Source organism: Pimephales promelas, chromosome 21 (assembly GCF_988280905.1).
Source record: "Pimephales promelas chromosome 21, fPimPro1.hap1.1, whole genome shotgun sequence".
Taxonomy (NCBI): Eukaryota; Metazoa; Chordata; class Actinopteri; order Cypriniformes; family Leuciscidae; genus Pimephales; species Pimephales promelas.
Genome location: NC_142789.1, coordinates 14,797,194 through 14,819,368, shown reverse-complemented (window position 1 = coordinate 14,819,368; position 22,175 = coordinate 14,797,194). Strand labels below are relative to the sequence as shown.

The following is a 22,175-nucleotide window of genomic DNA, read 5'->3' as shown; positions in this document are numbered from 1 at the left end:
AGTGACCGCATTGAGTAGAGGTCAACTTCATGCAAATGAGTAGCGACTACTAATGGGAGCAGTTGGACTCCAAAGAAGTGTAGGACTAGTCGATCTCTGTCTGTGCAAATGTGTTATAGGGATTTGATTAGGGCTGCAACTAACGGACGATTAGCTTTTTCGGGTTTTGGCTTAAAATATGAACCAATAAATATATGGCGCCCCCCAGTGTTCAGCTCTCAGGTTTCACTCTCTCGCTAGCCGTTATTACTAAGCCGTGTGACACTCTGCTCAATATTCCACTCTAATTGTCGCTCAGTTGCTCAAGGACCATGTGTACGCTCCACTCATGTACCGCTCATGCTCATCGGAAAAGCAAAATCTGCCTAAATGACGTGCAACATGAAATATCTCTATAGTAGACTTGTCTCTGTTTGCAATAGCCCTACTGTGCTGTAACATGGCGTGATATAGTCGTGCTGGGCAACGGATGATTCTACCCTCTCGTTCACTGACCGGCTCCGAGCTACGCTCTCCTTACATGCTATAATAATAGCTTTGTTGGACTATAAATTATTTGGATAGTTGGTCAAAAAATAAATCTGGATAATACATTTATAGTTAATATTAATATATTTTCCGTCAAATTTTAGTGTCATTTTCAGTAAAAGTGTTGCCAAAAAGCTCATTTAAAATTTAGAAATTATATAATTTAAAGTATCATTATTATTAATTTAAATAATTTTTAAAAAGCATTTTCGGTTTCAGCCCAGATTTTTAATTTCGGTGCATCCCTACTCATCAGGATTGTATTGTACAAACTGACACGCAACAATGTAAAGGACAGAGAAGAATCACAAAATGTGGACTAGCTAAAAAAAGTACGAAAAAAACTGCATTCTCATTAGTTATTCTTTTGTCTGCCTTTTCAGCACAATCCCTGATTCATAGATGCTATCACCTCCCCAGATTATTTAGCATTAATGTCAAGGCAACCGCCATTTAGTGATGAATATGCAAACCTTAACCTTTGTGCCTGAGCTGTTGCGGCTCGATCTAAATCGCACTTGATTACTGCCTTTTTTTATCAGCCTGCTTCCTGTCTGATGTAAGATCCTCCAAACAATAGAGAAGGTGTTTGGCTTATCTAGCAGGTGCATCAACAGTTGTTAACGAACACCCCCCCTCATTACCTTATTTTAACTGATGGGGGAGGGGAAGAGTCTGTCGGAGCCTCCATCTTTTTTTAGGAAACAGCCTTCCATACTCCACTGAACTGTCACTTTGGTGTGTAGGAGTAAAGACTAACTGCTCTTTGAAAGGAAACCATGACATCTGTTTCCTTTCAGCTAGGTAGCATTGTGAAGATTGCCCAAAATGTTTTGTATGCTCAAGTATATGAAGTTTCAATTTCGGTGGCAGACTTTCTGAAGAAAGGGTGTTTTCTTTTAGCACGTTCTCAGTGTGAAACTAGGTCACCTGCTTGCCACTGTACCGCAAACAACAACCAGTTTCCGTTCACTAGATAAAAACAAACAAAAAGGTTACTAGTGTGTATTGATTAAAGTTATCAGTGGAAAGCAGATGCTGATATTAAGGGTCTGTCAGTTGAAGATTACACTCTGGTTTGTTCGGTATTGGTATTGGTACAGATGAATTGTATTGGACACGGTATTGTAGGTTTAAACAAAGGTCTCGGCTTAAAAGCTTAGAATGAGAGAATAATTGCTCACCTGAGCTAAACCTGAGAATACAAGTTGCTATGGTGATTTGTTCCACTAAAATGTGATTCAACAGCGCGACATAATGTTACCAAGTTAATCCCACAGTTTGCATGATAACCTACTATAATCTTCTCTCTAACTGTCATTGATAGTAACCTGTTGTTTGGTTTAATGCTTTTGGCATCATCTGCTCTGACAATAGTTGACCTGAAAGAGAAAACTTGACTGTTGTGTGAGTAGTGTTGTCACAATTCCTTTTTGGTGTCTCACAGTACTATACCAGCTAAAGCATCACACAACATGAATTAATCGTGTGAATGTATCATGCATATTACTTTTCTGTTGTATTAATTATTTACATGTTGCACAAATATGTATTATTACTTATAATTTTACAGAGTAGTAAATGTAAAGTAAAGTAAAGTAGAATGCATTTCATGCATGTAATGCGTTTTGTAATTAAATTATTTTGAATTCTTGTGGACTGTTGTTTTAAACTATCTGGTGTTTGCTAGTCTTTAGAATTGGAATATAATATTTTGGGAATAATTAAAGGAAGCTTTTTTCCACCTCTGAAAAAAAAAAAAGGCAATGACGGGTTTATATCTCACAATTTTGACTTTTTCCCATCAGAATTGTGTTGATATCTCGCATTTTTTACTTTTTAACTCACGATTGCAAGTTAAAAAATCGGAATTGTGAATTTTTTCATCAGAATTGGACTTAACTCGTAATTATGAACAAGCTAAGTTTTGTTAAAGACAGAATTGCGCGTTATAAAATCAGAATTGCAGGATATAAACAGGATTATATCATACGTATCATAAGAGAGAAAAAAGTTAGAACTGTGAGATAAAAGGTCGCAATTATGTTTTAAATGTTTTTATTCCATGGTGGAAGCAAGCTTTCATAATTACATAGCATTGCTTTGTAAAAGTACAATTCTGGCTGAAGTTTACTTATATTGAATTTTCAATAACGAGTGTGAGTTTTACAATTACAAATACACTCAAACCTCTCTGAAGTCCATCACACTCATAATGGGAAGTTCTTCACTTTTATATTCCACATGCACTACTAATTTTTTTGGCTTGTAGAGATGCATCAGATGGATATTTTTAGCAGTTTTGTCTCTTTGGTGTAATTGTTTTTGCTATAAGATTAGGGCTGCACTATTGTGTTGATTGTCAGTGAAGTATGGCTCTGTGATCAGTAGTAAATGTTGCTCCAACTGAAAGCCAGAGGACGAAACTCCAAATATGCCCCGCCACAGAAGTAGACAACATCTCATTCCAAGAAATCCCTCTATGGGCATTAGAGATGCAAATTATCGATTAATTCATTAATCGTTAGTTGATTGACCTTATCGATCGATTAACGATTAACTGATTTTTTTCGGCTATATAATGTAAATTTCTCATGGTATCCTGGCTGGACTATTGTTAGTGATAAAAGTATTTGAAATGAACATGATTTCTTAATGTCTAGTGACATATCAGGGCCATTTTAGGATTTTTTGAAATACATTTCTTACATACAGCTTCTTTAAGCCTACATTTAATAATCTGTCTGGTAAACACTTATCCGAAAAAAAGATTAGCAGCAGCTCTTATAATCCCCCTTGGTCTGAGAAAGGTAAAAGTAAGATTGCTAGACCTGGAAACTTCAGATATAGAACTGAACACAACTTAAATCATCCCAGAGGAAATTGACAGTAAAATTAGAGGAGAGTTTCCCATAAGTTCATTTATTTGTGGCTGCCCACCACAATATCAACGCTGACCTCCACATTGATTTTCGTTATATTTTTTTTACTAAGCCTATTTAAAATCGAGTTTGATTGTAGACCACCTTAGCTCTCACTAGCACTATAAAAAAAGTTATTAGCCAGCATGCAAGGAGCCTAGCTAATAAGGAGAACTAAGTTATTGTTAGATTACCGCTGGATTTTCGAGGTTAGCACGCTGGTAGTCCACTCCGTTTTGACACCCTCGTGTTTGGTTTCTTTTTTGCCGCCAAGTTTGTGTCGGGTCTCTCGCATGAGAATCTCGTGTCACGTTCACAATGTTCAATTAACCGACAAATAATTTAATTTAATTCTTGTCGACAATTAATCGATAATCGATTAACTGTTTATATTCCTAAGGGGACCATACTATCGCTGTCACTTTTTTTGGACACGAGGTTCAGAAATGCTTTTCATATTTGGAAAGATGTTTGTGTGTTGGTTTTAACTTAAAAGTGACTCAAACTCACAGTGATTGCTTTCAGATGGAGTAGCATTTACTACTCATCACAGAGCCGTGCTTCACTGAAAAAAAAAAATCGTAGCCTTTGCGATTTCATAATTGCACTAAGATGGTTTGGGCACGATTTAGGGTTAATTGCGATTAATCGTGCAGCCCTATTTAAGATGCTGTCAAATTAAAAGGAGTTATTTGAATTCCCACCTTGTTTCATTCTGTTGCACTTCATCTCTGCATTGGACTTAATGCAGTATATTGAGGCTTGGGCAATGCAATACTACTTTACCCTACTTACACTAATGCTGCGTTCATGTGCTATGGTAATTATGGTAAATACCAAAAGCCGACGTGGAAAATGCACATGAACACCCCCTCATGTGGTATTTACCACTGGGCAACTCGTAGAATATTTTGATGGACGAGTTGCTGAGATGAGATAACCTTTGACCAGAGCACCGTGAGAGTCGTGAATGGTAGAAAAAAAAATATACTATTCATGATCTATAAAATATACAGCATATTATTTACCTTTTGAGTTTTGATAAATCATTTTCTTGCTGTAGCAGATGACTTAAGCAATCTAAAATAGTTTTAGCTAAATAACAGGTCTGGATCTCCATCTTTTTACCACATTACGACAACAAAAGCACTTGAATGCAACACACTGGTAAATACCAGTTCACAAGTGGAAAATATCCTATTTTCCATAGCACGTGAACGCAGCATAATGTCTGCTATAGCACTTATGACGACACTGAGAATGCAGAATGCTTGAGTTCTGTTATTAATGGCAGTCAGACACATTTAAAAACAACGTGGTAAATTGAGCTTGCTGCTTTGAGTAGTGCATGTTTTGAGCCTAATGCAGCAGGCTGTATAAATTGTAATTGTATAAATAATGATAACTAAATAAATAAATTGTAAACTGTAAGTATTATGTGGTAGTTAATGTATCGATTGCTCAGAATGAGTTATTTAAAGTCCCTGTAAAGGTAATTCAACAAAAAAATTCTAAACACATTATAAATGTTACAAAGTATTGCTAAAACATATTACAAAGACTGTGAACAGGGAAGTTCTGAAATACAGAGTTAGACCGTTCAACAGTTTTTCACCCTTGCTATTTTACGGATTTTTTGGGCGGGGCTAAAACAGGGCTCGATGACGCACTGGAGCCCAAGAGCTCGTGGACACGCCCCAACTTGATGACGCACGTTGGCTGATCCATAGACAGGGGCTGATCTCTCCCCTAACAATAGAGCACATTTGCATTCGCCACTCAATCGCGAGTTTACTGTCAGTACTATTAGTTACTATTAGTTAGCGATCACATCAAGAAGAGGTGGATTAATTTTGTGTAGAGCCAACCTTGAAGAGCTGAGGATCACCGATTCGCCTATGTAGTGATCATTTTACACAGGATCGTTTTATAAACTTTCCTCAGAGACAGCTAGCATTCACTGATAATCCGATGCTGCTGATGAACGGGGCCGAAACGACTATCTCCCGCCTCAGCGTTCATCCTCCCGTTCCGAGAGCAGTTTCACCTAATATCACCGTCGACAGCTTTCCCGCGAGTGGGTGTGGTTTCAGCGCAGCCAGCAGACACGCCCCCAGCGTTTGAGAACATAGATAACTGCTGATTTTTTTCAAGATTTTGATGGCTTATTTATGTACTTGCCGGCTTTTTTTATCATTCAAATTGGGCTGGGTGGCTAATATCACATTTTTCTGTGGTATGACAGACTCAGAACACATACTTAATTTTGACTTTACAGGGACTTTAAATGTTTTCCAATGAATTGGATTTTCCACAAACACTTTCACATTTTATATGAATTGTCAATGTAAATGAACCGATTGCAACCTGAATTAATCCCAGAGTTGGTTTTTAACATTTTGGCCATCCCTTTTCTCTCCAATCGGACATTCTTTGCCTAACACTGTAGCGACACCTGCTACTTTGCTTAGCAAGCGCATGCCAATAATCTGAGCTAATTGGAATGTACGCTGCTCTGGAAAACAGATAGAAGCAGCAGGTGCAACAGCACAAAGAAGTCTCAGAAACCCACGGGACATGGACTGGGAGCAGGCTGCCCGAAGGAAGTAGTATCCACCCATCTCTGTTCAAGCTTAAACTTCGTAGACAAGAGACCTCTGAAACCCGCCAATAGCTGTAACTTAACAGCCATGCCATGTCAATACATGCGTTTCATTGCTTGGCTTTGGAAACTAACACATGCTCCCTTTAAAAGTTACAGCACACTCAGGGTGAGCCCAAGATGGTGATTCATGAATGCAGAAATTAATTCCAGACACAGGCATAATCTGCACCTGGGAAAACTGCCCTGGATTTTTTTTTTTTTTTTTTTTTTTACTTTTAAGCCTGATTTAGCTGTGGGTATGTGGCAGGGTAAGTTTTCAAGTTTTCGACCATACAGACACCTTGTTTTGGTGAGGTGGCGGCGAGTTTTCTTGATGATGAAATATACCTTTTTTATGCTTTTAATTTGTTTATTCTCTTGCCAAAACCATTTGACAGGGCACTAAAAAAAATTCAGTTTACCTTAAGGTTATCTTAGTCCTTTAATAATTGGGAATGTGATCTTTTTTTATTCTTTTGATGCATTGCAAATTAGTGTGTGTGTGTGTGTGTGTGTGTGTGTGTGTGTCAATCTAAACAATGATGAATGTAGGTTAAAAGTCAAAGGCTATGTAGGGCAAAACAATTCTGTTTTTTTTTATTTTTTTTATGTCAACCCAACAGTGGTGGAACGCGTTTCATCTCTGTTGTAGGCTTAGGTGGCCCCTTACCTTAAAGTTTAAAATGTCAAAAATGTTCTTTAGTGGTGGCGGATGAACACAGTCATTCTCACACACACACACACTGCCCTACTCATGTGAACTGCGAGCCCAGTACTGACAATAAATCCAAAATAAATGCAAAAAAATATTTTAATATGAACTTGTACTATTCATTTACATACAGTATGAAATTGTTTTGTTCCGTCTATTGCTTTTGTTATCACCGTCAATTGGATTCAATTGCACATTTAAATATAATTGTCAGTTGAGAAACTTTGCAGTGTGCAGTTAGCTGCATGAAAAATATATATTACATACAGAAAGCGAGCAAAGATTGCTGCCCTTTATAATCACTGCAGCAGTCAATTACAATGTGCGGTACACAAACGCTGCACTCTTGCATGAATGTCTGTTATAATCAATGAAGCTGCTTTACTGTGCAATAAATCTCTTATTGACATTGTTTTTTGTACTTTGTTGAATATAATGAAAGGATTTGCGAGCACAAAGAACTCGCCCTGAATAAATTCTGCCGTTTTGAGCAGATTCGGACTAATTTATATCAGATTGGCCATTGTGTTCACACACACAGTTGGCTAAATTAAAGGCACACACATTCATTTTGGTGGCTGCAAGCATTATTTAATTGCTGGAAAAACCCTGGTTATATTATCTACATAGTAATTAGGGTTGGGTATGGGCTCTATGCACGGCGGTATTTCCGGTGAAGGATTAAGGATGCTCGATAACTTCCGCCGATCGCAGAGTCCAATGCAATACCGAGAATTTATATTGAATTTTTTACTCCATGGTTATAATAAAGAAACGTTAGTCACAAAAACAGATAAAACAGACACCCCTCGTTGTGTTTATGCTTCTTTTTAAAGTTATATTAAATAAACATAACTATATATAAAAATACATCTAAACGTATGTACGTTTCGTTTCAAAGACGGGAGGACAGTAAATTTTGAAGACTCTGCCATAATCCCGTTTTCCTCGGTTCTCCTCCGCTTAAATCTCCACAACCGGAAATAGACGAGCATCCTTGCGTCAAATGCGGAACTTATGCGTGCATATAGCCCATTGTTTGAATTTGAACGATTCTGATTCCGATTCCGATTCCTTGTTTCGATTCCGGTTCCTAACGATTCTCGATTCCGATTCTTTTAAGAGGGAGGGTCAAAAAAGTTTAGCTAACCTTGCTAACCAAAGGTTTTTTTGAAGGAAATAATACTTTCTGAAGGAAATACTCCTTCCGTCACAAATTTTGCATTTTGCCGAGATTTCGTTTTTTTCGGAACAGTGAAGCCACACTTTGGACCGCCGACGAAGCTATTCATATTCGACTCGCGCGATTATGCCAACACTTCCGGTAGACGCTTCTTCGTTGGTGTTGTTCAGCGGTTTCTTCTTCCGCTCGGCGGACTATGAATATCGAAACTAGGAATCGAAATTTTAACTTTTGAACGATTCCGGGAAAAGCGAAAAGTTAGTCCCGGTTCCAATCGATACTCGATTCTCGATACCCAACCCTAATAGTAATGCTGACAGTTACTCATACATTTGTGAAATAAACCTGTTTTAAAGTCAGTCGGCTTTTAGCCTGTTGTCCGAATATAAAACGCAGAGTGTGGACGGTTCATTTCGAAGAAAGACATTCCTTCTGGTATGTTTGTCTTGAAAAATGTAAGTGCCATCACAAAGAAGATTACTGGGAGACTTTGATATCTATTGGACATTTTAAGCAAGTCCATAGAGACACTCATTCAGGCTGTTGCATTACTCTGGAGAGTAATGTGTCTAAGTCCACAAACATGCTTTCATTGACCTCAGACAGATTGGTTTAATTGAAGCATACATTGCAGGTGAAGTCCAGATGCTTGAAAAATTCTGCTTCATTCAACCTTTTCTGTAATGTTATTGCAGGTGCTGAAACACTTGGGTTGGATCCTTAAAAAGCGTTTGCCTTGTGGAAATAGAGCTGATAGTGTGGTGAGTATAAATGCATATTGGTGCTAAGATGGCTTTTTTTTCCTCGTTAAGGAAAATGGAAAAACTTTTTGAGCTGCACTCTGTTTAAAAGTACATGGAAAAAGTTACAGGTGTTTCAGAAACTGTTTTTGAGCAGGAGAATTCAGAACAGACTGTTCTCTACTACTATGTTTTGTTTGCACCTTGTAAGCCTGTTGACATTTCATGACGGCTTCCTCAACAATGATCACCTTGGTTAGATTCGTAGTACTTGCAGAAATGCAGTTTAGTGAGAATCCTGACTCTGTGTGAATGTAGAATTCAAATCAAAGCGTTATTCTGGCAAATGGATGGACAGTCAAACTAGACTTCACATTTAACAAACACTATATACACTACTGTCCAAATTTTGTTTTAGCAATCTTTGATTAAATAGAACATTTAAAAGAACATAGGGGTGTAATGATTCACTTCTCAATGCAGCGATTAAAAATCCATTTGGATAATCTTATAAATGTATTTTAAAAATGCAGTATCAAATTGAATCTTACTCTGAAAAGTCTCAAATTGAATTGATCTGAATTTCCAAAAATCATTATTGAAACGAATCGAAAATCTATGATTCGTGAATTGCGAGTGGCACCCTTAAAAAACATCTACTGTTTTTAAATGGAAATCTTTTGTAACAATGTAAATTCCTTATTTTCACTTGTATACAATTTAATAGTTCCTTGCTGAATAAAAGTAGCCTATTAATTTCACCAATCAAGCATGTATTCAACAATTGAATATTCTTTATTCTCTTCGTAATTTCCTGACAAAGTGAGGAAGCTGCTTAGAAAAGGATTAGAAGTTGTATTTCCCCCTTTCATCATCAAAAAGGGTTCTAAAACAGTCCAAAGCAGGATCTATTATTGCTTGTAGCAGAACAATTTAAAAGTTAAGCACTCAAATGCTATCGAACTAATTATCAGCACTCTTTGAATGCAAAGCTATGTTTTTTTTTATCATTTTCACATACTACTATTCTTTATCGATTTGTACGAGTTCTGTGTTGAAGTCATAAAAACGTTGTTTTTGCTAAAAAACTATTTAAAAATTATAACCGATTCCAGTTGGCTTCTATCATGATTAATTGACTGATACACCACAGATCCAGAAAGCCAAATTTCCCACTAATATTTATTTCCCCCAACTATTGTCTTATGTGCAAGAGTGTCAGCAGATCATAAACTTAGATGGTGCCTTGGATTTAATTGTTAAATGCAACAATCTGCTTTTTATAATAGGCCAAAGGTGATTATTTTATCCCAAGTTGCCTTTGTCGGTCACTGTTACGATAAGAAGCTTTTGTTAGTTTTTAAATCGCAACCACTAATGCTAATGCACTCAAATCAGAACAATGAATGAGTCTGTGTGTACTGGCACTCTGGCTATAGTAAGTGATTTTGGCAGGTGGTGATATGATGTAACCCTTCGGAACTGTTCCAACCAGATCATGTTCCAGCAGACCTTTAGGCAGTGCCTGTCCCACATTCACCAGAAACAGCCCATTCGAAGTTTCAACATGTATAAAAACACACACCAACAGAAGCAGAATCCGGTCAAAGGGGAGATTGCTCTCTAGTTCTTCTACCACTGTAGATAACAACCCCTTCCTGTTAACCAGGTCTCCACAGACCTTGAATATGTTACTCATTAGTCATTTCTGCTGTCTGAGTCGCGGTATAGAGTTCCTGGAAACACTGTCAGTGCACTCGGTTCACATACAGATGAATAACTCTTGTATCTGACCAGGGGTGGTTAAATGAATCAGGTATTGATTATTGGCTTTCTCTCTGAGCTGGGATCCAGTGTTGATGACAGTCATTTTTTTTGCTTGGTCAGTTCTCAGTCTCTACCCACTGTGGTTTGTCACATACTGTTTTTTCTGCATCCTTATAGTTAAGTCATATATTTTTAGGATAGCATCTTGCAGTTGATGGAGATTTCTGGGATGCACATCCAGAGCACAAAGCTCCCGTTCCACCACATCCCAAAGATGCTCTATTGAGTTGAGATCTGGTGACTGTGGGTGACCATTTTAGTACAGTGAACTCATTGTCATGTTCAAGAAACCAATTTGAAATGATTCGAGCTTTGTGACATGGTGCATTATCCTGCTGGAAGTAGCCATCAGAGGATGGGTACAAGTTGGCCATAAAGGGATGGACATGGTCAGAAACAATGCTTAGGCTGTGGCATTTAAGTGACGCCCAATTGGCACTAAGGGGCCTAAAGTGTGCCAAGAAAACATCCCCCTCACCATTACACCACCACTATCAGCCTGCACAGTGGTAACAAGGCATGATGGATCCATGTTTTCATTCTGTTTACTCCAAATTCTGACTCTACCATCTGAATGTCTCAACAGAAATCGAGACTCATCAGACCAGGCAACATTTTTCCAGTTTTCAACTGTCCAATTTTGGTGAGCTCTTGCAAATTGTAGCCTCTTTCCTATTTGTAGTGGAGATGATTGGTACCCGGTGGGATCTAGAGGGTGACACGGGAGGGATTTTCAAACCTCTCCCGTCCCACTCCCACAAAAAAAATCCGGTCCTGTCCCAATCCCACGAAAAAACATCCAATCCCGTCCCATTCCCCAGAAGAATAACTCCTATTTCCTACCACTGTTTTTTTTTTTTTTTTTTTTTTTTGACAGGAATCTGTTAGTTACAGTAAAAAAAAGTAAAACTGGGACGTTTGGATGACACGTGCACTCGCAAGGTCTCTCGCTCGCTTTCCCTCTCTGCCATGTGTGCGCTTGCATGCGCTAGGCGGTTTGAAGCACAATCTCTGTCTCGCTCGCTCTGCTCGCTCTAGATTCCGGGAGAATTTAACTAATTTAACTAATTAACTAAAACTGGTTCTATGCCTTTATTAATAAAACTTAAACAACTTAAAAAATACGAGGCTTAAGACATTTATAAAAAATGTCATTTTTGTTTTGCTTTTCACTCCATTGTACCGAAATCGTACCGAACCGTCTGAATGTCTGAACCAAGGTATGAACCCAACCCAACCGTGACTTCTGTACCGTTCCACCCCTAATGCAGTTTCATTATTATTCATTACTATCCAGAGTGCGGCTTAATATAAATAATTTGTGCGACCAAATCATGTTTTGCGCCAGTAACTGAAAAAGTTAGTAGCGCAAGTGCCACCAGTGGAAAAGGTTAGTGTAGTTCCCTGATTACCTATATTATTATAGGCTAATGAAGCCTAGAAGGCTACAACTGTATCCGATATAGTTTACAGCATTAGTTAAGAGATTTGTTTTCCTTGAGAAATATTGCCATGCATTGTACCTGATATCCAAAATAAAAAATGTTGCATCAAACCGAATTGGAATCTAATCGAATTGCAAGCTTGTGAATCAAAATCGAATCGAATTGTGAAATTTGTGTCAATACCCAGCCTTAATTTATATCAATATTAAGCACATTTTCTGGACCGGATTTGTGAGATGATCCCTTGAGGTGTGCGTTGCATTCCTCTTTTCACTTGGCTCATAACACATTTGTCCTTCAGCATGTACATTAATACCTCACCTTTGGTCTAACATGGTGTTCAATTTAGTGACTCGTAAAAAATGCTGTGTAGGCTTTATCTGGCTTACTCATAGTTTAGCTCTGTATCTGCAGGCAATCAGGCCATATTAAGTGTCACTCGTGCTTCAGCACATGAAATTAGCCCTCGGGATAATTCAGTTAAAGGGTGGGAACATTGGTTTTCACATAGATTCAAAAACAACATGCTCATGACTACACGACACAAGATTTACACGTCAGTGGCTCAGTGGTTCAGGTAGGTTGTCGAAAAACCGGAAGGTTGGTGTTTAAATCCCCGGTTCCACCTGACCAAGTGTCGCGGTGTCCATGACATTTAACACCAGCTGCTCCCGACGAGCTGGAATGGCGCCTTGCATGGCTGACACAGCCGTCGGTGTATGAATGAGTGAATTAATGGGTGAATGTGAGGCAATATGTAAAGCGTTTGGTTGGCCATCGGGTATATGAAAGCGCTATATAAAAATGCAGTCCATTTACCATAATTGATAGTCACAGTGTGCGTATGTGTAGGCATACTAACAAGCAACAGAATTATAGATAATTATTCTCACTTTCCTTTTTTTCCAAGTTTAATCTATTCTAGAAAGGAGCTGGTATTATTTGTAACCCATTTCCTTTGAAATGCTTTTTTTTTTTCTTTAAACACAACAAGTCACATTGTTCTCTGTTTAGCATGTCATTTAAAAAGACTTCTCAGAGGAGGGCAAAAACGTTACGCAAACCCCATGGTCCTCCAGCAAATCCAGGCAGTTTAGGTCTTGTCCTTATATTATCCATTCTTCTTGTCCTCTGTCAAGTCCTGGTTTGGAGCAGCACGTTGCCTCCCTTCCGAGCGACTCCCATCTGTGCGTCAAAGATAAAATCATTGATATGATAGTCAACATTTCATTACAAAAATGCAGTGAAAATCCGCCTGGTGACAGCAACGTTCAGAAGCAATGTCACAATATATGCTGATAACCTTCTGTGAAATGTCCTTTCACCTACAAACTTTATTGTTTTCAAATGTTGCCATGTGGTGTGTGCTCTATATTTAACAGTGTCAATGAATCCTTGAAGGATTTCAATTTCATGTTAAACAAACTGGAGGCGTAAAAAGATCAGATATTTTAAACTTCATAAAAAGGGTTTATAGATGTCTCAAAATTGTCATGTATTTTCAAATTGAGTCAAATTTTAAGTAAAGATGCAAGCTGCATTTAAATGCCATCGTTTAACCTTATTCTACCTATTTATACCTACATTATTCAAACTTCATTTTGGATAAGAATATGTTTAAATGTTATAAACATATTTTACACCATAATGTGAAAAATTATTTTTGCTTAGTCAAAAGAAACAAGAAATGATATTTTGCCTACTAAAATTAGCGATGTTTCAAAAACCAATTTTGACGGATGAAATATGACTCGACAGTTGTCTGTCAGCACTTGCCTTGTTTTTTGTTGCTTGTAAAGGAGAATCATCTTTCACCTACTTAAACAGTGTTGGTTCAGAGAAGTTGCAGAGTGACTTTGATCCAGCTTTATTGGAACTGAAACAAAGTTTAATGATCCCACAGTGCCAGTGGTTATTCGCTTTACAGGAGTTGGACTGGAAGTTACAATACATTCTCATTTCCCAGTTTAATGTACAGAGATGACTAGATGCAAGCCATCCGTAGGCTTGAAGAGTGTAAAAACTGTGGCGTTGTAACTGAAGGATCCACAACTGCAGACCAATGTTATTTGCAGGACGGCGGTTAAAAGATCCTTAAAAGAGCGCACTATGAGGCCTGCGGCAGATGTGTACTTGTTTGACCACCGCAAAGTGGGATCCTGCTTTAAGACACTTTACACAAAAGAGGAAGTGATCCATTTATGGCGTGTCATATTTCCCCCACCCCAGCATTTTCAGACACACACTGATGGGTCCAGATCTCAAAGTAGGTCAGGTGAGGTGACGCGTTAATCTCCCTGGTCCAAGTTGATTTGATTTCCCGCCCTTCGGAGAGTTAGTTGCATCACAAGCAGTTTAGGCCAGCATCTGTCTTAATGTCTTGTGGCAGCATTCACTAGCGTGTGGCAACGGCCATTGTTCCTGCCGGATTGATTGGGTTGCTTTGCCTTTGAACTCGACCTGATTGTTCAATGCTGACGGAGGGATGTGAGCCATATGCTGATTTCTCCAAAAGCGTCTGGTGAAAATGGTGTTGACATAATTGCTTTGAAAAGAGGAAGAAAAATGGCACAATTGTCTGGATGTGGGGTGGCGAAAGCACGTCTTCAGAGCTCTTCTGTTACCTTGCCTTGTTTTACAAATAGCAGAGTGCTTCACATTTCAGGAGAAAACTGTAGTTGATAGCGTAGATGGAATTTTTGACAATAACATGGCTAGACAAATAGTATAAAACATGTAAAAGGTTATATTGTTTACTTGGTGTGCATTTTGATTTGAAAATGTATTCATTAATTCATTCTGAAGATTGCTCTGTAAATATGAAGCAATGTTTGAAGCAATTAACTTTCACATCTATAATATTTAATATTTATATTGGCGTTTAACTATTTTACAATCATCTGAATTATTATTTTATAATTTTTTTTTGTATTTATTTATTTTTTGATAAAAAGTACATTAAATGTGAAACAATTTTGACCTTATTGACATACAATACGTTAAGGGTACATAACATTTATTATCATTTTTAATATTTTGTTAACCAGTAACATTAATTCCCAGTATCAATTTTAGCTACTAGCATGCTATAATATAAATGTCTTTAATTATTAAATATAAACATTAATAATAATATAAATAACAATGTGTAACACTTAAGTGTTGCTAAAATATTGAGATGGTTAAATATTCATATTTTTGGAATCAAATGCTGACATTTTAGAATTATTTTTTAGATCCAGTGTTTGACACCGCAGCATTGGATCAAAAATTAACAGGAGTTTGGGGAAGGACTATCTCACGGTCTTTCTAATATACTGTGATTTTGACTGAATTTTAAGAGTGATGATTTACATTACACTCATCCAAGCTCTTTATCTCTCTGTAATATTGCTTAGAGTCAAATTTTAATGCTTAGGCTTTTGGGATCTTTTCCTTTTTGTTTAAGTGGTGGACGATGACCATTGACCATTGGACGCAAATTCCTGAAGACACTCTTTGCAGTCAGTGTTACACTAGAACACAAGCTCTCCAGGCCTTAAGAGGTTTGAGAGGATCAAGTTCACTGTTGTCAAGGGAGTCGTGTGAAAAGCCCAACGCACCACTGCCAAACACTCTCTCACACACACACATACACCGAAAGGTGTAATCAGCCTCTTCTGTAGTTTACAGTTGTGTAGATTTTCAGTGTACTGGACTGCCCTCAACTAAAGATTGTTCTAGACGACTAGTAGTCGTTCATTTAAGCGATTAGTCGACTAATCGAGCATTTAAATTAATAAGCCATTAATCATAATGACCTTTTAATTGTCTATATAAAATTCATGCCTAATCAGCACCCAAACCCACACATAAAGCTTGCCACAGTGCACCGTCAAATATAATGATTATGAGTGTGTCGTGAAAAAAAACAAAAAACAGAAGGAGACTGTTTAAACCTTTAATAATTTATTGGTAATGTGTTTTCGGCCGCAGATATTAAAGGACAAGTTTGGTATTTTACCATTGAAGCCCTGTTTTAAGATCGTTTTTGATGGAATAGAATGGTTAAGATTGTTTTTTAGACAAATGCTGCTGTCCTGAGAATTTTCGAATTCTGTGGTTGGATTCACCCCCATAAAACTTTAGTTTACAAAGACGTGAAACTCACCGAGTGGTCTGGGGTGTTCACTGATATGCTCACACAAAAATTGCTGCAAAAGATGCTTTCCAACAGGTTTTATCATAGTTTTTTGTTCAACTCCATTGACTTGCATTGTATGTTCTGTAATGTACGGTACTACTCCGCCACCGGAAATGGAAATGAGGTTGTTTGTATTCTTTCTGTAGTCTTATGCAGTCGCGGTATCGTAGGCTACACTATCCACAAGTTTCCGAGGGGCGCTCCTGTAAAAAAATAAAGTGGGTGGAACTTCCGCTAAGGCGGCGGAAGTAGCATTCCAATGGTATTTTGTGTGTTAGTTAGCGAAGAGGCTAGTTGTTTTTCGGAGAATTATTTTACTATTTAAAGACGCAAATCTTTATGAGAGATGTCGTTACGGAGCTCATGGACAACATGTGCTGTTCGTGGTTGTATGTACTGTATAACCGGACTAAACTAAAATCAGTGTTCCTGCCAACGACTGTAGTTTCCATCACCTCCCAAAAGACGACGAATCTTCCTGTGTACATTTGTTTAAATTCTTAATATTCTATAAACTCTAGCAGCATGTGTTTGGCTGTTCGCTACTGATGTTACACCTAAACTCAGGATCAAAGCCTGAGTTGACAGAATACCAAATGTGCCAGTTAATGTATTCAAGTAGCACATTCATTTATAATTTTGAATAAACTCCAAAGCACAATGACTAAGTGTCTTTTTTATTTTAATTGTTTGTCAGCTCACTGTCGCCATGCCTTGATGAGTATTGATTATTAATAATGTTATTATAATACTCCCAACCAACTAACGCAGCAGAAAATCGACTGACATCAGAATTTTGGTCGAACCAGAATGGATCGACAATGAATCAACTGGGATAGTACAGCCCTACACAACACTGTTAGTAAAGTCGGTTGCAACTTCAGGTTCACAGGGACTTTATGTAGATGTTAATATATGTGAATTAATAATTGCATCTTGACAAATAACTTCAAAACGTTTTAGTTGCACACTATTTTTGTTAATTACATTTTTTACAAACATGTTTTAAGACTCACTAAATATATTTTAAAATTGTATTGTTAATGTTTATATTTAAGTAAATTACTTTTTTTAATTAAACTGTTCTGAAAATATTTTTACTTGGCTACACTACATGACATTTTTAGACTTAGTATTAGTTTTTGTTTTTATTTTCTTTTGAGGAGCATAAGAACAGATTATGTTATTTGCCACTTCTAGAGCAGCAGGGAAATGACTTTGAAAATGATGAAACCGTTTTCGATTTGTAAATTGCCGTGTGTGTCCTTCTTTGACATTATTGCTATAAAGTGGCCTGTTATCAGTCTGTAAAGCGATAGCCGTCTGTCACACCTTTCACCCAAACCAGTTAAACAGTGTTTCCTCTCAGACTTCCCCCTCAGCCTTGAATAACTCCGTACAAACTCTCTCACCCCGAGTGCTGGCGCTCCACTGTTACGCAACACACACCGCCTTTGATTATACAATGAAGATTACTCTACACACTAAGCATCCCCCAGCACACCAAAATGTCGTCCAAGGCCGAGGACATATCACGATATTTGCATTCCTGAGGGCGCTTTTCGAGGCGCAGATTGCGGTACATCTCATGGAGAGATCCCTGATTGCCGTGACCCGTTTCAATAAAAGCTCTTTCTGTGTCATGTGTGTGAGGGAATTTCCCCACCTGTGGTTTCTTTACTTGCACTAATGTTGCGGACTGTAAATGCCTGGAGTTCAATGCCTGATTTATTGAAAGGTAGCGGTCCTCCTCGGTATCGACGCGGCAGCTCGATTATATAGATGAGCACTCTGCACTGTTGCAGGGATTTAATTTGGCTATGCTTTGAGATAAAAAGCATCGATTCGGTGGCGCCGATTGGTCTGATTTGATTGGATGCTGCAGTATCTCTGTTATCTGATTGGCTTTGACACACTAGCTTTTGATGATGCTCCTATTTGCATACTTTTGCATCATTTATGAGAAGAGCGCAAGGCAGGCGACTGAGAAATTCAGCCAGCTAATTGAGCGTTCATCAGCAAGCTAAATGTCTCCAAAACAAGCTGTAGTCGGTTTAGAAGAGAACAGGTGTTACATCACATGACGGGACAGTCTAGAAATAGAACAAAATGTCATTGCTCAAAAATGATCACAAGAAAAAACCCTGAGATGATGAAAACCATCCATCTTGCAAACAAACCACATCTATAGAGCGACGGGGAAATACTTTCCACTTCACTTCTCCGTATAAATGAGGATGTGATGGAATGGCGGACACAGAGGTCGTGAGGAAATGGGTCACTTTTCAGAATTAGCTTGTGGTTACGCAGTGTTTCGGTGTGATACTGAAAATGTTTGTGCTCAGTGATGCTCTTTTCTGGAGGAAGTCCAATGCTGAGCGGACATTTTGAAATTGTGGTTTAATGTACTGTATTATTTGAATAAAACCACCCTAACTTGTACGCTATTTAGCAAGTGTAGCAGTGTCCTTGAGAAATATGCCCCCCCCTTCTTTTTATGTTGTTGCTTTAAATCACAATGAAGTGCAAATGTTGGTCCTTGCACAGTTAAATTGAGTGTCAAATCTAGGTCAGGTTAATTTCAAGTAAATGTTCCTGTGCTACAAAATTAAACACGTCTGTAAGTGTAAACTGACATCTTGACAGCTCTGTAATGCCAGTCACAATGAATCCAAGTGTCAAACTCAAGTAAACAAAGGTATTTTGTAGTAGCCCTCATGTAAACATTTTCAGTGGCAGATGTTTTTACTGCTCTGCAGGTTTGGTGCAGCAGCGCCCCCACAGTGCAATGGCTACTTTAGGTACTACGACTTGTTATTCAGTCATGCAGGACTGTGAAGCCCTTGGTAACCTCTGGCAGCAATAGTACACATTCAGGTTCTGCTGACAAAGAGAGCTTTTACCCCCTAATTTCACTGTAAAAGAGGGTTCATTTTATATTTACTCTTGACTGGAAGGCAGAAAGCCTGGCAATATTCATACCTCTTATGTTGTCATTTTAGTGTCATTCTGTAAGATCGCTTTCTGATGTTGTTTTTGTCCTTTCTCTCTCAGGCTTGTGTCCTGTGTGCTGACCTCATGGTGTAAGCAGGTGTGAAGATGAGTATTAGCAGCGATGAGGTCAACTTCCTGGTGTATAGATACCTGCAGGAGTCAGGTAAGTGCTGCTTAAATAAAACATCCCAAAACTGTATCCAAACTTACAGCTTCTTACCATTATGACAGCTGATAACAACCAGGAGGCTGTTAATACTACCAAAATATCACAAAGAAAGTATAATCGAAACAGTCCCCATCTTTTAAATCCACATGATGGCTCTTTTGTGGCATTAATTGCATAACAATTTTTTCATAAATTTGTGTATTAAGTGGGAAAAGCAACATCAGAATTCATATATTTTTCATATACTGGTGAACTATTCCTTTTACTCTTTATTGCAGATCACTTGTGTATCTGTCATCAGCATTGATTACAGTAGAACACTAGGATTGTTCACAGTCAGGGCGTTGTTTAAGGGAGTGCACATGATACCCTCCGCTGGAGAGAAAGTTGATCCAGCAAGCGTCACACTGAAGTGTTTATCATTCCCTCTGGCAGGGTTTTCCCACTCTGCCTTCACATTCGGCATTGAGAGCCACATCAGTCAGTCTAACATCAACGGAGCCCTAGTGCCCCCTGCTGCCCTGATCTCCATCATCCAGAAGGGCCTGCAGTACGTGGAGGCAGAAGTCAGCATCAATGAGGTGATTTCACAGCTTCAATTACAGATCAATCAAGGAGCTTTTTTTTAATTTTTGTATTAACAACTAGATTTGCATATTTACATTTATCATGCAGATTAGTGAATCTTACAAAAAATGCCCAGATACATTTGTTATATATATAGGAAAAGGCTTCAAAAAGGCCCACACACAAGGGCTGAGCCAAAAATATTATCAGATATTTTTTTCATATCATATGATCGATATTTGTCATGATACTCATTTACCATTAGTGGGGAAGGAAATGCTTTCTACATATTTGTTAGACCTTGACAATAAATGTAAATGTATATATATATATATTTATTAGGGCTGCAACAAATGATTATTTTGATAATCGATTAACCTAACGATAATTAGAATGATTAATCGACTAATCGTCTATTATTTTGCTGGCTAATAGGTTTGGAATGATTATTTATATATTATATATAAGTTTTCAGATTTCAGTCCAACTCAAATCAAACACAAATGCTCTCTAAGCATTGTTTAATAGGCCCACTGCTTTGTGAACTGAAACAGAAAAAGGGTAATTTACTTCAGGACACTATTGGCGCTTTTCCACTGCATAGTACGGTACGGTTCGGTTCGGTACGGCTCACTTGTGGTGCTTTTCCACTGCATGGTAAGGTACAGTACGGTTCGCTTCAGGTCGCTTTAAATGGTACCTGGTCTGTTGAGGTTCCAAGCGTACCAGCGTCACTACTAGCGTCATTGGATTTGCGACACGAGACACTTTTCTAGCAGTATTTTTGTTTTGCTGCCATCAGCCTTATTTTAAACACATTTTTCCGTCTAGCAGTTAAAAACAACCACATACCGAGAATCAGGAACACCATCCCCTCGATAGTCTCCATTGTTCCTGTGTTGTGGGTTTGAAAATGTGGCGCTTTTAAGATGATGTCATGGCAGTAGAGGCGCGCGCAAATAACGATCAGTCCCACACACTTTGAAGGGGTACTACTGCAGTGGAAACGCAAAGCGATCCGAACTGTTCCGCGCCGAGTCGAAGCGTACTGGGCCGAACCGTATCGTACTATGCAGTGGAAAAGCGCCTAAAAATGGTAAAATTTTAATCTGCAAACCATTAAAATTACAATCTTTTTTTTTTTTTACATGACAATTGAGCTGACAGAGATGTTCTCATTCAGCTTTTAATTTACAGTATGAAAAAGAAAAAATAACTGCCATGATATTCTTCCTAACATCTCTTTTTGTAAGTCTTCATGATTATGAAACAAAATACAGGCAAGTGACAAGACTATTACTAATAGAGTTACAACTCGACAACAACGATATTTGTCGAAAAATTTTTATTGTCGACCAATCGTTTCAGCCCTAATATATATATATATATATACCGTTATACCGTTTGCTTCTAAAAAATAGGTTTCATTTTAATAATGTAAAACTATAATTTCTTATTTTTATTAGTTTATTTTGGGTTGAAGTCCACCCTGCAGATGTTTTTGTGAGGTTCACCCACATAATGATATTGGTTGATTTACACAATCCCTTTAGCGTGAAATGAGTGCATGGCTGACATGTTGACTTATGTCTCCAGGACGGCACACTGTTTGATGGGCGGCCAATTGAATCTCTGTCCTTGATTGACGCGGTGATGCCCGATGTGGTACAGACCCGGCAGCAGGCATACCGAGACAAACTGGCCCAGCAACAGGCCGCCGCAGCGCCCTCTGCAACCAGCACCAACATGCAGGGTAACCCCAAAAACGGAGAGAACACCGCAAACGGAGAAGAGAACGGTGCTCACGCCTTACCGAGTGAGTCATGGAATGATTCTGTAACATATTACCTGTTTGACATTGTTTTTAGTGCAATTTTCTAGCTTTCAGTAAACTGTGGCTGTAAAGGCCAATTTATACTTCTGCGTCGAGGGTACGCCGTAGTATACGGCGTTGGCTACGCACGTAGGCGACGCCGTTGAGAGCATTTATACTTCTGCGTTCAGGTATTGGTTGCTCTGCAGTACTGCTCCGAAACGCTTCACATTTTTGAAGAGGTGCGCGTCAGGCAACACGGAAGGGTACGCGGTATGGGACGCGTCTGTGCGTATGCTACGCCGTACCTACTGCGCGCACCCTACGCAGAAGTATAAATTGGCCTTTAATGAAAGAGATGTTGCGTTTTTCCTCTTAAAGGGACACTTCACCCATTTGCAATAAGCTTTAGAAAGTGGAAAGTGGGAGTTGTTGTCTTAATTACAAAT

At 38.4% G+C, this 22,175-nt stretch overlaps 1 protein-coding gene across 3 annotated transcripts in view; it reads left to right on the top strand.

The window, feature by feature from the left end:
* tbl1xr1a (TBL1X/Y related 1a) overlaps window positions 1-22,175 on the top strand; it is an 80,604-nt gene that overhangs the window by 51,056 nt on the left and 7,373 nt on the right. For 2 of the 3 annotated variants that reach the window (XM_089124915.1, XM_089124917.1), the window contains exons 3-6: window positions 8,684-8,749; window positions 19,238-19,340; window positions 19,782-19,927; window positions 21,510-21,729. In XM_089124915.1, the coding sequence (XP_088981041.1) occupies window positions 19,283-19,340; window positions 19,782-19,927; window positions 21,510-21,729 (424 nt within the window). In that variant the 5' untranslated portion in view covers window positions 8,684-8,749; window positions 19,238-19,282. The remainder of the gene's footprint in view (window positions 1-8,683; window positions 8,750-19,237; window positions 19,341-19,781; window positions 19,928-21,509; window positions 21,730-22,175) is intronic. The other variant, XM_089124916.1, reaches the window with a different exon arrangement.